Genomic DNA, 14,089 nt, shown 5'->3' on the forward strand with positions numbered 1-14,089 from the left:
CTAGTCAAGAGTACTCATGCATTATCCACATCTGAAAAGTGTTAAACCTTACACTGTACACAGCTTGTCTATTGAAGTGTGTGTGTAAATCTGCTTTCCTTGATACAACATATTCTTATATAAGGTATCAAGTGATGTTCATGACTTGAAATACTAAAGTATACAGCTGTAATGGGTATGATGTGTTTAATGACTGAATATATTCATGATGCATATTTGTTCCAGCTAACATTCATGGCCAACATGTGTAACTTGTACTTACATTTGGAATGTTAATGTATAATTTTTTTCTGAATGTATGAAAACCCATAAACCTGTGAATAACATACCACATGCTCATATTGTGTAGCTTACATGTTAATACCAAGTGTAATATATAAATAATCCCATATTTATTATTTTCTCACAGGTTAAGTATTAATATGTTTAACATCATTTAACAATACAAGTAATTCTGTTAAATATTTAAATGTTCAAATACCTGTTTCAAACTTTAATGTTACTTTATACATTACACCCTGTGTTTATTTATGTTACACCTTATGTTAGTTTATACATTATACCTTATGGATTGTGGGAAATTTGTTATATTAAATTCAAGTTGTAACTATGACTAGAATCTCAACTATTCTGTGGTTAAGAATATTTAGGATTTTAAAAATATGATAAGAAACATTAATAATCCATTTTTATGATAAACACATAAAATGCTTTTAACAATTCTTTAGATATCTGATAAGCTTACAGTTCTGAGTGTTTGGTTGACTTGTTTCCATGCCCAGTGAATAATTATATAAAATGTTAAACTAATGTTCAAACACCTAAGATCTGTTTCTTATGTTCAAATATATAATAAATTATTTTCTATAAACTTAATATTTATGCTGAAACCACTGTCTAACACAGCCATTTACTAGGATATTTTGTATGCAGTGTTCATGCATGTAAAAAATAGTTAGGCTAGAAAGAAAGTTTAGTTAAAACATTTATCTAAAGTTTGAAATGTACAAATAGATAGGATTTGTCTCACTATATATAAAGGCATCAAAGCCATGCTTCTATTTTTATTGTATGTCAAAAACCTAATGAAAAAGTTAGAATTAATATAAAAGATCAATATTATTGTAAGTGGTAAGTTACATACCTTATTCCCTCTCAAAATTAATAGGTTTTTCTACTAGCCTAGCTTTAAATTGAAATTCTTATAGGTAGGATAAGAATAAATTAATTTACAAGACCTTGGGCACAGTTAAATACAGCAATTGAAAGGGTTTGTCCTCCTGTTCACAGTACAATGTTAAAATTCTGGAGTTCATGATGTATATATATTTATTTATGTAGTACCTATTTAAAAACATTCTACAAAAGCATCAAAGTCATGCTTACATAAGTGACTGCACAATACAGTTGCCAATTAATAATCTGTAAAGTTCATTACTTCCTGTGATGTTAGACTATTTTTATTGTATGTCAAAAACCTATTAAAAGGAAAAAATTAATCCAAAAGATAAATATTACTGCTTGTAAGAGGTACATTACATACATCTTTCCATTTCAAAATTAGTAGGTTTTTCTCCTACTGTTTCTGGCTAGTCAGAGGCTGAATACAGTCCACATAACAAAACTCTTTGATAATACTTGTCATCTCCACTTGATCTGAATAAAGAAAATGAATAGTTGAAAGTACATTAAATACAAGATAAATGCAGATTTACTTGATACAAATGCTCCACTGAAGCTGGCCAATTGTGAGAAACTGACTCCAGAGCCCGCTCTTTGTAGGCAACCCACCAGGTTCCTGTCCCTTTTGTTGCCTTTACTAGCTTCTTTGAGGCCAGCCCAGTTCTGTGACAAATTGTCATAAAACTTCCATAGGTTTTGTAAAAAGGTTTGGATACCATCAAGGTAAGAGATGTCCTTGATGGTCTTCTTAATTGCAAGTTCCAATCTGTGACTAACACAGTGGATCCCTATCAAATAAGGTTTTTGCACCTTCAATCTCTTGACAAGTCCTTTATTTGTGCCCAAATTGACAGCTGCCCCATCAGCTGTCAGACATACAATTGAATCAGGCCAGTCGGGAAACTTGCCATATATGGATAATGCTGCAAATACAAAATATTAGTACTCAATATTAATTACTTTCTGTATATATATGTATATAAATCTAAATTTGTACTTTGGAAAATCCAATTGCTCCATTATCTGTTATGCTAGTTGTGCTAGATTAAGTTCCAATTCTGTCAGTGGTAAATACATGGTTCTTCTTGGTTTAAATCAATTGAAAAATGCTTGAGTTTTCACCGATGTATATTAATAATGGAATGACTATGTAATCCTGAATTAAAACACAATTGTACATGAAATATTGTCCATTTTAATTTTTCTTAATTAGGGATTCAAAATAAATTCAGAAAATTCTCATCCCAGGTAATTAAGAAACCTTTATCTGAACTAAGTGCCTGTAGCAAGTGTTCAGAATCAGCCTTCTCAACTGACTGCAAACACAGGAAGTGGGTTACTGGGTAACAGTCACTGTCCAAGTATCTTACATAGACTATCTACTGCTCAATGTTGGCAACGTCTGTTGAGCCGTCAGTCATAATGCCATAGAATAATGAGGTGTGCAGACGAGATCTGACATTAATTCTAATTGTTTCTGCAATATATTTCGTAAAGATAACTGCTTGTTTGTCATTGGCATAATGTTCTGCTAAGTTCATACAAAAGTTGTGCTCCTGCAGCAACAGAAGCTCTTGAAAATCGCTGAATGGTTTGACATTCAAAGCCATATAAAGGGCAGTCCTGAACAGCACAAGCAAATGATCTTTCTCAGTCTGGTTAAGTTTACTCAATTCTTTCATTGTAGGAGTTAAATCAGGTGTTTCTTTAGCTGTCTTAGCTTGACAACTTAGACTGTGGGCGTGACTGTTTTCATGCTCCTTAACATCACTTGATCTCAGGTTGGAAGATCCTGTTATGAAGGTGTTCTTCTGCTTTCCACTACTTTGGTCATATTCCTGACAAATTGAGCAAAACATCAGTCTGGTAGTGTTATTATACTCCAGCCATGGTCGGCCTCTATTCAATACATCCTGGAAACGACGAGTAGGCTTAGCGCCAATACTAGCAGTAACAGTTTTTGCTTTAACACTTGGGCTTGGGTCAACAAGCTTGGGCTTTTCACTCGGGGTTCCGTAGTATTGTATTTTGATTCATTAGTCTTGCTCATGAAGCCAAAGTGAAATAGATCGTGAGACTTTCCCATTTTTTTACTATCAGATGCCATGGTCAGGTCGTCGTGAATGTTTGGCAGTCACATGACTATCCGGGACGGCACGGATAAGGCGACGTAAAAAGCGTATTTTGTGAGCGTTCACGACCGTTTCATTATAGAATTAAAATTTTTGCGTTCACAACCGTTTTTTTTTGCTTTTTTTTTCTCTTAAATTAAATCTTAAATTTTGCAAGTTATTTTCCACTCATTATAGAATATACTTTTAAGCAAAATCTTTGGGCTGTGGATACACAGCTTTTGCCTCGCTTATTTTTGAGGGGACGATGTATTTGCGTCCGATATGTTAGGAATATGAACACTGGTCACGTTGTCCGGTGATAGATGGGAAAGTGTCAGTTAAACTTGATTTTTTTTAATGGACATGTCCGGCTTTAAATAGAAAATTTCGATCCCTGGAGGTTCCACCTTATTCCCAAGACCTTTCCCCTACATAAACCTTATTCCCAAGACCTTTCCCCTACATAATTTCATTTTCTCAAGACAACTTTTTGAACAATAAATGTTTTCAAAACCAAGCTCCTGCAAAAGAAACTTTCAGGGAGTTCATTGACCATAGAAACTCTGAATTGTGCAGCAGGGACATAAACAACATCGTTACACGTTGGCAAAAGTGTGTTGAGGCAAATAGCTGTTAATTTGATTAAAGCATGTTTCACAACGATGGTTTATACTTTTCCAAACTACGCAATTCCAAAACAACATTTATTTCTGGACAACCTGATATAATAAGTTTATTCGTAGGATATAAAAGTAACTGATAGATATAACAAGGTTATAACTGTAGTAAGAGTATATAATGAATCATTTCAAAAAATGGAAAGAGGTGAACAGGGTCACTGTGTTTGATTCAGTACATAAACCATATCTCAGCAAAATTAAAAAAAGATACACGTTTCTTTTTTGACATTCTACCTTAATAATATAAGTAATTATAATCCCTAATTTTATGAAATTACAGACTTAGTATTTTCACATCACAAACATTTAATTTTAAACAGTGCTGCATTCAACATACTTCATGGGCCCACCATGGCCAGATGATTAAGGCACTCATCTCATAATCTGAGGGTCGTAGGTTTGAATCCCCATCACACCAGATGTTACAAATTTACTGCTGAGCTTTTTTACCCATACAGCAAAAAATGTAGGGAACACAAAAGTTATTTCTCCTACCTGGTTTAAAACACAAAATATCTGGTCTGTTCATTGACTTTTTATAACAGAGGTAGACCTTTAGAAACAACAAATAAATCACCATGATGAAAGTAGACACAAAACATTGAAGTTTCTACAAGTAAATTATACAAATGAGCCTGTTAAACATGAGAGAAAATTTTAGCTTTTTAACAAGTATATTTGAATGTTATTACAGAATAGGTATGTGGCCCAACTTTATATTAGATAACTTTAGCATTTAAGTTTTTTGTTTGTTTGTTTTAATGTTGATTTAGAAAAACAAAATCATGCTAAACAAAGAGAAAAACAAATAAGAATACAAGAAAAACACTCATCTTCTGTTCTCAAACTAATTCTCTGTAATTATTTGAGATTTTAGCCCTAAGCCTAAATCGCCTGCTACACTTCAAAAACATTATTTTAAATGAAGCTTGATGAATAAAAGAACAATTATTTTATATAAAAATAAAATTAAGGATTAGTTACCCTAAGGAAAAAATAAGTAAGTTTACAAACTCAATAGAAATTTACAGTTGAAGTATTTATTTACAACCTTGATTGTTTAATTTATTACAAAGCTATAAACAAGGCCATCTTTGGCCTGTCCTCCACAAGAATTACCTGGATTTTAACAGTGTATGCACGTAAGTGTACAGTTGTCATACTGGGAAGACTTTATTTACTTACAATTTTGGAAATTACGTCTTTGTTGTGTACCTATAGATCGAGATAAATTCTGCTTTATTTCAGAACAAACATTTGTTAAAGTACTTGGTAAAATTACACACTATACAAGTCACCGCAAACCCTGGTCATATGCCTGTGAATACATTATTTTTAAATGTATGAACACAAATTAGGAGAATTCAGTACCTGTACCTTAATATTAGTGTGACATCCTGTAATATTAGTCTAATGTTCATCTGCAGTGTCTTGAAAACAGTTGTGTTTGTTAATATTAAGACAGAATTTTGTTTTATACTTTACTTCTAAAACATTTTTGATTATTTGTTATTGCCAATTTTAGTGTGTCTGTTACTACTTTTATATTTCCTTTATTAAAGCTTCTTACAATTAAAATTTCTATATGTTTAAAAAACAACCATAACAGAAGATTAACAAAGAAATATATGAAGGTTTGTTTCTTAAGTATACTATATATTGTTTCATTTGTTCAATTTCACACAAAGCTACTCTTAGTTAGAAATGACAAACCAGAGGGAAGATAGCTTCTCAAACCTTAGGTAACTTTGTACCAATGAAAAGTGTTATTGATTATCACATTATAACATACTAATTACTAACATGGTGGCCATTTTCAGTCATAGAATTTGAATCAATGACCCACAGAATATAAGTCAAAGTCCTACCACCCAAGCCTACACAGTACATTTTAAATATGAACACACTAAACAATAATACATTACCTAGAGACTATCAACTAATGCAACTCAAAAGCTCTTTACACAGCTAATTAAAACTGAAGATTTCTTTATATAATAACAATTTAAACACAACCAATAAATAACCTCAGAAGTACTGCAGTAACTTAATCAAGTGGTTCTCTACTGTTTCTCTACATAACCAGTAAGTTAAATAAACATATTTGCAGTATTAATATAAAATAAAACTTCTTACCATTCCTTTGTTCAACATTTTATTGATTACACAGAATGCATGAGGTCGTGTTTCTCCCTAAAATATATTTAAAATCATCTTTTAAATGAATTACATAAAAATCAAAATAATAAATAATACTTGTATACCTCATTCTTTTTTACATACTGATGAAAGTTAAAATACATTTATCTACATATTATGCCTCTACATTTACATCTTTATACAGTTAAGAACCATAAGTAAAATTAAACCATCTCAACTGATTGCTTTCTTGCCACATGAGAAGTCGTCTGTGTAAATTACTTATTTTCAGGTAAAAAAACTAAACACATTATTACAACTTTGGTCATTGCACATTCAAGGCCAAACTTAGAATCTTAGGTTGAATGAATACACTACCTTACTGGACAGAATAACACAGATATCTGTCACAACCAGTTGGTTACATGGACCAGTAAGAGATGCTCGTCTAGAAGTAAGAAATGTTCGGGACCCACTAATGTTTACATTAGCAGATCGACCATATGCAGTAGAGTGGACTACTTGACTGTCTGCCATCACTCGCTCTTAGGTTTTATAGAGTATTCTGGTGGAATGTAAAACAATTATAATACAACAAATAACATCCTTTTATCTGGTTAAAGTAACAATATAAAACTTTTTAGGTAAGAGTGGTCTAAACAAATGAGTACCATTTGATTCCTTTAAGTTCAGATGTTTCTAAAGCATCAACCTTTGTCACACTGTGTGTCATGTTTTGTTAATCTATATTCTTAAGCTACTCTGAAACAAACATAACATAAAGTCAAGATTGATCATTTGGTTATTCAAGGCTTTCCTTGTACACTTTCCTTTAAAAAAGATACAAATTTAAAATCACCTTCATTTTCAGGAAATCACTGACAAATTAGAAAACTGGAGTCTAGTCTGTCTTTCTAAAATCTTAAATTCTGTCCTCCCATCCTATTATCTTATGAATATTGCACAAGACCTGATAAACTTAACTAAGGTCACCTCTCATGCTTCTTTGTTGAAGAGAAAATAAAATTAATAATAAATCTGAAATATTCCCTGTAAAATAACCCATGCTTTCTTTAATAAGAATACGAAAACTGTAGAGAGTAATATGCACAAGTCTTAATTAGTGGTTTCTGGAAATAATATCAAAATTGTATGGAGCAGTTAAATTTTTTCAACTTCAACTAACTGCATAGCAGTACGCTTAGTCCTACTAACATCATTGAAATAACATACAGTGTTATTTGAAAACTACTTGGAGTAAAATCAATTAGACAAGTTATGTTTATTTATAATGTTTTAGGTTTTTGAAATATGTAAGTAAGCTTGCAATTTGTTAAGATTTCTCTGAATAGTCTGTTTAAAATTAATCAACATTTGTCTGTTGACTACTTATATGTATAGTTAAAAACTATATTTACTAACTGAATATAGTAGTTTCAAGAATCGTCACAAAAACTCATTACTCACCCAATGTCCACCAATGGAGGTTTATCTCTCCCTCTGTGATAACACAAGTAAATGCTGGGGCTTCGTAAGCTACCATGGTTAAGATCTGCAGGAAAACCCAAAGGAGTTTTCTCAATGCAAGTATAGCCTTGAGGCACTATTTCTTCTTGACTATGGATGATAACTGTGATGTCTATGATAGAAGTCAGAGTATGAGAAGTTTTAGGAGTAATTCCATCATGGGTGAATTCTTCCAGAGGTTGGGAGTTGTCTGGCAAGACTGCCACCACAAAATAACCAACCACTCGTTTGTCCTCAATTCCTTTGGAAACGGATCACAGCATTACTTCTAACGTTGTAAATGTTAGATATTTTGGAGGGAATTGTATCACTTACTACCAACTGGGAATAAATGTATAATAAAATGTACAAGTTCCATCAAACTATCAAGTCTGTTATGAACACCAAACCATGACTCAAACTTTGTCAAACAGGTTTCATGTCATCATATGTCCGTGTTACAATATATTTTCATTACGTCAAGAAACCTAAACAGACCACTAATTATCAATGATAAAAGGCTGTGTTCTAGTGGGTTTTTTAAGTTAGGTGTAACTGCTTGGTTCGGGTAGTAGTTGCGAAAGGGTCAAATTTCTTTACTAGAGATTAATGTAGGATATTAATCATTTTTGGAGTTGTTTAATGCTGATAGTTAGAATGATGTTATTATGTTTAATCATTAATGTAAATACTGACGTATGATATACGTTACTTTCCGAGTTTTGATTTATTGTTCTTATATATTGAAGTGTATAATTGTACCTTTTTTTTTCTTTTCTTTTTTTTACTGTGGTTAACCCTAATCTTTTTTTCCCTATAGAACTTTCTAAAATTATTGTATTGTCTCTATTCGTAGTACATCAACATGGATCAAAAGCAGCAGCAAGTATCTGAAAAGACTCTCGATGAACAAGAATTAAAAAGCGACTTTCTTAAAAGAGTTTCTTTGCTGCCCCTTGTAAATATGACTACTCAGTATACTGCAGCCGCTTACGACCGCATTAAAACATCTAATGTCTTAGCAGCCCGTACTTTATCCATAGCTGAAAAGACTCGTGATGTTGTTGCTGGACACGCACATCCACTCTTACTGACTCTTTCTGGGCAGAGTTAGTACCAGTCTTTATTTCGGCGAATACTCTGCAAAACGTGCTAGTTCTAATGATTATTAGCAGCAACTTAACTTGCTACAATACGTGTTGCAAGAAATGTGTTAATTTCTAGTATACTTTAAACTGATTTTATTTTGTTATTTAAAGCTTTATCTACTTAAAAATGAAGCCTAAACTTTGTTCCTACTAAACTTTATTTCTACACGTACAATTTCAACTACATTTTCTAACTAAAACTACTCGTGTTTTGGTTTGGCAGTTAAGTTATACTTCAATCTGGCTTCTTTTACAGTTCAACTGGCTGATAACTTAGCTTGTTGTGGCTTAAATATCTTGGAAGAAAAGGCACCACTTATTGCCAAACCACCTGAGGAGGTTAGTGTTTGGAATCTTGTCCTCCTATTACATAATCATTTTAAATTTTGGAAGATTTTTTTTTTATTTATTTAAACAATTGTCTTCAAGGAACTCTAATCGTGCTCTTTCCAGATATTAAAAGATGCTACAGAACTGTACAACTCCACCGTACAGAAGAGTTTTGACCATTACAATGAACTTAAAACTTATGGAAGTAACAAGGTTAGTTTTATATTTAATAAATATTCATCTTTTATAATAAATGAGTTTGGATTGAAGAGGTATATTTGCATTAAACCTAAAATATATTTTGCTCTCTTATTTATTTGTTTCCATAGTGTGATAAACCGAATATTCAATGTGTTCTTGCTGGCTGTTTGCATTGTTAAATTATTAAATCTAATGTGTACTTCTTTTAACTTGTTTTAAAAACTTATAAACATTCCTCTTAACTAAATCTTCATTTCAAAATTAGATTCAACAAATAAAGGACAATGCTTGTCTAAAGACACTTGACCTTTCACTCACACTTTACTGGAAAATTGTATCTAATGTATTGGATAAAGCTTTAAAAGTAGCTGAACAACAGGTAGACTATTACCTTCCCCCTACTGAAAATCAAGGTAAGTAGTTTCTAGTTGCATCTAAAACTACCTTTTTGTGTTCCTTCTCTAATTTTGAATTTTTATCTTTTTTAACTTTAGTTCCATGCAACTTAATTGATCCAGTGAATTTGTACAAATATATTTGTAAATACTTCAGACTAACAGGTTTTACATCTGTTAATATAATTATTAACTTTGTCTTTTTCATGTTTTTCATCTTGCAATTTTCGTAGAGAATGTTGATCAGAAAGATGATATTTCTGTTGAAAGAATTAGTGGTCTCTGCAGTAAAATCAGAGGACGCTTCTACCTTAATGCTGTATCGAAACTTCAAAATGTCCAGATACAAATTTGGGAAGTTGTATCTAAATTGAACTTCACTGTAACCCTAGTATCCTTTATGTGACCCAGTAATTGACCTTGAATTTAATTTAACATGATAAAACTTCATCTATAGAATTTTTCCTACAATTAGAAACACTTTCAGGCTGAACTTTCAATATACTTAGTTCCTACTTCTCCAACAAATGTCTAATTTAACATAGTATCTATTTTTATAGATCAATACTACCTTAATTCATAGTTTAATACTAAACTATCTGTAGATTTAATTATTTAATTACATAAATTATCTCAATACTAATTAAACTAATACCAAATATCCTTCAGTATTCAGCCATACTTTTCTATAAGTCTTAATCACATTATTAAAGTATATCACAAAATGAAATGCAAATGTGCTAATGCAATATTTTTAACGTGTTTAAATATTCTCTTTTGAAGTTGTTAACTTCAGAACTTAAATCTACCTACTGTGGAATATCTAACCTATATTGTGACAAGCATGTTTAAGTTTAACTTCTCCCAGATGCAATATGCCAGAGGAAAGTCCAATATTATGAACTGGACAAAGGATTCTCTTCAAAAGAATGTTTACTGGTTGTGGGAAGAGTTAAACAAAGAAACTGATCCAGATACTAAACCTGCTGTAAGTTTCTCTTATTTTAAACAACTTAATGTTTATCACTTGTCATCTCACTCTAGAGACTTGTAATACACTTGGAGTTAAACAATTTCCAGTAAGTTTAATTCTATTTTGTTTTATTAGACTATAGGTGAACAAGTTCTTTATCTTGCTAGACAACTAACAAGACAGCTTGTGACCTCATACAATAGCCTATCTCCCTTATCTCAATTCTTGCCAACTGCTTTACAAGATGACTTTGAATCTGCCCAGAATTATTCTTTACATGTGTATGAACAGCTACATCAAGTAAGTTTTTAAAACCTTACTTAAATATATTTAACTTTATATAAACACTAAGTTTAGTCTTTCCAACTACTATGCTAAATAGTTGGACCCTTATTACTAATCATTGATATTGCTTCTACTTGCATAATTAACCTAACACACCTCACTTTCTTCTCCTTAAGGCAAAAGATTTCAATGAGATGACTTCTATAATGATCACAGAGTTGAAACAAAATGTGCTATACCTTGAAATGACCATACTGGATTTACTTAATCATACATTCCTACAAAAACTGGTAAGTTTATTGTAAGTAACTTTATATTATTCAGATGTTTCTTTTCCAGTAGAAACTTTGGGAACATTAACTAACTTAATTCTTTTGTCTCAGGCTTCTGAAACAGCAAAACGAGAGACGAGTGTATCGGCTTATTTGGAATGAAATGGGCTTTAAGTAGCTGTATAAGTGACTTAGTATTTTAATGTTTTAGTTGTGATGAATTTAAATTTTCTATACTTAATATATATTTAAGATTACTTTTTATTCTGTAATTTTTCTAATAATAAACATATTTTTTTAAAATTTGCATTTCTGATTTTAATTATCTTAGAACTCTTGCATACACAACTCTTTGACACCTGTAAGTTAATGGGGGTTTTAGCTTTATCTCCCATCCTACATCTAAGTCAATGCCTGCAGTTGTAAATCACTAACTACACCAAACTAGGAATACCTTAATTTCTAAAATAAATCCTACTTAGGACCCTTAAATTAATGTTGTTGAATTCCCTAACATTTAAAATAGGAAAATGTAAGTTACATTCCCTCCCCATCTTAATATTAAAATCAGTTTCCAGTTTTTAATTGTAAATGAATACATTCATCAATAACTTTTGCCATTTAACAAAACTAAACTGACTAGATTTCCACTTTACGTATGAAACTCCTGCAATGTAGGGCATAGAAACGTAAATCTCTGCTACTATAGAAGCAGCTTCTTTAAGTTAAATATCTCTGTGTAATGCCACAAACAAAACTAAATGTAAAGGTTGGAAGAAACTTGTAACTGCAACCTCCTAAGAATTAAACAATTATTTTAAAACCTGGCATTTAACCCATGTTTAATTAAATTTATTGGATTTAAAAAGCCAATGGTGATAAATAGATAACTTCACTCCAAACTAAGTAGGCAGTATCTAAAAAACAAAACCTTTTTTTATAGAATATAAATATTTTAATATTAACCATTCAGCATGAGGCATTGTGACACCAGAAGTAATGCTTGCATGTACCTGATTATAGACATTATCAACATGTCAACATGTCTTCAACTTAAGAGAAAATAATTACCTTTTTTATAAAAACTTTGTTGCATGCTTAAGTTGTTAGACACAATGTCCACATACCTAATTTTGTTCAAGTGATTTATAACAATTAAAATTTCCTTTTAGCAATGGAGGAAATGTCAAATATCAAAATAGTAACCTAATTCTAGGTTACAAGAAAACTGTATACTATAAAGGAGTAAAGTATAAATTAAACATGTACTCTGAAAGATGAGATACCCTGAAAGGCAATAGTGGTTACACTTTGTCCATAAATAATAATTAGCACATGGCCACCACCTAAGATTTTTGGTGGCATTGTCTGTTTTACATCATGCATTGTCTGCAGCATATTCATGATGATGAAATGCTATCTAGTTCTTTCATAAACCTGTGAACTTCTCAGGAATGCTATCCTGTGATTTTAAAACTTCCAATATTTACAAAAGTAAGTAGTAGTAGTAGTAGTACTGACAGAACATTCATACTTCTAAAAACCTGTTCTAAAACAAACATTAACAAAGCTCATTTAATTATACTGCAATACCTTAATCTAATAAATTCCTGTAGTATAAGACACTTAATTTATAACGTGTATCAGTTGTTTCAAGGTTAAATTCTGACAAGTGTCCTAGTAATCAAATAAATTTATGAAATTTCAAATCTTTGGTATACAATTTATTTATAGATGTACTATCCCCAAACTACAAGAACTATCAAATCAATACAGTACCCTAGATAAAATTTATTGCTGAATTTTTATACAGATGAAGTTTATAATGGCAAAAGTATTGTTATTTGTAATGTATCTAGAGTCAAATACATCAGCTGTGCAATATCCAAAAAGAAGCCTATTGTTTTTGGAATGAAAATGCAAAACATCAACTGATACAGCATGCCATCTTTCAATGCCAGAAAGGATATACATGTTAACACACAATATTTGTTACCAACATGTTACAAATGTCTTTTAATTTAACATAAGTAAAAAGAGAGGAAAAATAAATTACAGTAAACGTTTAACCCATTTAAAAGAAAAGGCATATATTAAACCTAGGATGAATTATTTTCCATATAATAAACTGTAGTACTCGATCACTTCTCATAACTGTTCTAATGGAATGAACCAGTTCATGAGCTTGGATTTGACACCAGTCTTCTCCAAAATTTTTTTAGTTTACCCTGTACCAGCACACTGTAAATTTATGTAAAGAATGTATAAACTTCCATTTCTTTAGATTTTGCCCTCTAGATTGCTGTATGTTAGCCTCTTCTTTTGTAATAGACATTTAAGAATCGCATTCTTTAGGAAATATTAGAACTACTTTGTAAATATTAATACCTTTTTTAATACAAACCCTGAAAAATTAAAAGTAGCTTAAGTACTGGAGCAGTCAATGTTTTCTCAGCATCTTGAAGTAATACATCATATAGCACCTTGCTATCTTTCATTGACAGACAGATGTCCAATAACTATCATTATTGCTACTATTAGCCCTTAAACAGCAGCCATCAACAATTGATGCTGCAACCTACAACATTCCTGCTGTTTAAGGGTTAAATAGAAATATTAGGGGCTGTCCTGGAAACTGTAGGCCACTTATTCCTACTTTTGTAGTGGAAAAATCCTGTATGTTCATAAAAGAAGCTTTTTAAAGTTATTTAATATCATAGTCTCCAAAAATTCACCAAAGACAAATCTAAGGTTTTCTTTATGAAAGAAAAATGTTATTGTTATGTGGATGGTGAAACAAATGTATTCTTGGTCAATCATTTTGAAAATCACAAGTAAGGGTAAAGATTACTTTAACTGGGTTC

The 14,089-nt window shown here is 31.4% G+C and overlaps 2 protein-coding genes across 6 annotated transcripts; one reads left to right on the plus strand and one right to left on the minus strand.

Annotated features, from left to right (window-relative positions):
• Window positions 1-401: 401 nt before the first annotated feature.
• On the minus strand, window positions 402-8,063 carry LOC143237778 (DENN domain-containing protein Crag-like). Of its 5 annotated transcripts, none has more exons than XM_076477360.1 (4): window positions 7,583-8,063; window positions 6,494-6,680; window positions 6,113-6,169; window positions 402-1,656 (listed from the first exon to the last, which is right to left on the minus strand). In XM_076477360.1, exons 2-4 carry the CDS (start codon window positions 6,650-6,652, stop codon window positions 1,642-1,644), a joined length of 231 nt encoding a protein of 76 aa, XP_076333475.1. In that variant the 5' UTR covers window positions 6,653-6,680; window positions 7,583-8,063; the 3' UTR covers window positions 402-1,641. The 5 variants fall into 5 exon arrangements, 2 of the variants coding, with proteins under 2 accessions (XP_076333475.1, XP_076333474.1); XR_013020258.1 differs by lacking the exon at window positions 6,494-6,680 and adding an exon at window positions 4,314-4,471 and having other exon boundaries at window positions 425-2,105; window positions 7,583-8,058; XM_076477359.1 differs by lacking the exon at window positions 402-1,656 and adding an exon at window positions 4,539-5,191.
• Window positions 8,064-8,119: 56 nt separating this feature from the next.
• Window positions 8,120-11,494, plus strand: LOC143237775 (perilipin-2-like). The gene is made up of 10 exons (XM_076477356.1): window positions 8,120-8,232; window positions 8,478-8,730; window positions 9,026-9,108; window positions 9,223-9,312; window positions 9,566-9,713; window positions 9,929-10,086; window positions 10,564-10,683; window positions 10,804-10,968; window positions 11,130-11,243; window positions 11,337-11,494. The coding sequence occupies exons 2-10, from the start codon at window positions 8,487-8,489 to the stop codon at window positions 11,385-11,387; spliced, it is 1,173 nt and encodes a 390-aa protein (XP_076333471.1). The 5' UTR covers window positions 8,120-8,232; window positions 8,478-8,486; the 3' UTR covers window positions 11,388-11,494.
• The last annotated feature ends 2,595 nt before the right edge of the window (window positions 11,495-14,089 follow it).

The sequence above is a fragment of the Tachypleus tridentatus genome, chromosome 13 (assembly GCF_004210375.1).
Source record: "Tachypleus tridentatus isolate NWPU-2018 chromosome 13, ASM421037v1, whole genome shotgun sequence".
Taxonomy (NCBI): Eukaryota; Metazoa; Arthropoda; class Merostomata; order Xiphosura; family Limulidae; genus Tachypleus; species Tachypleus tridentatus.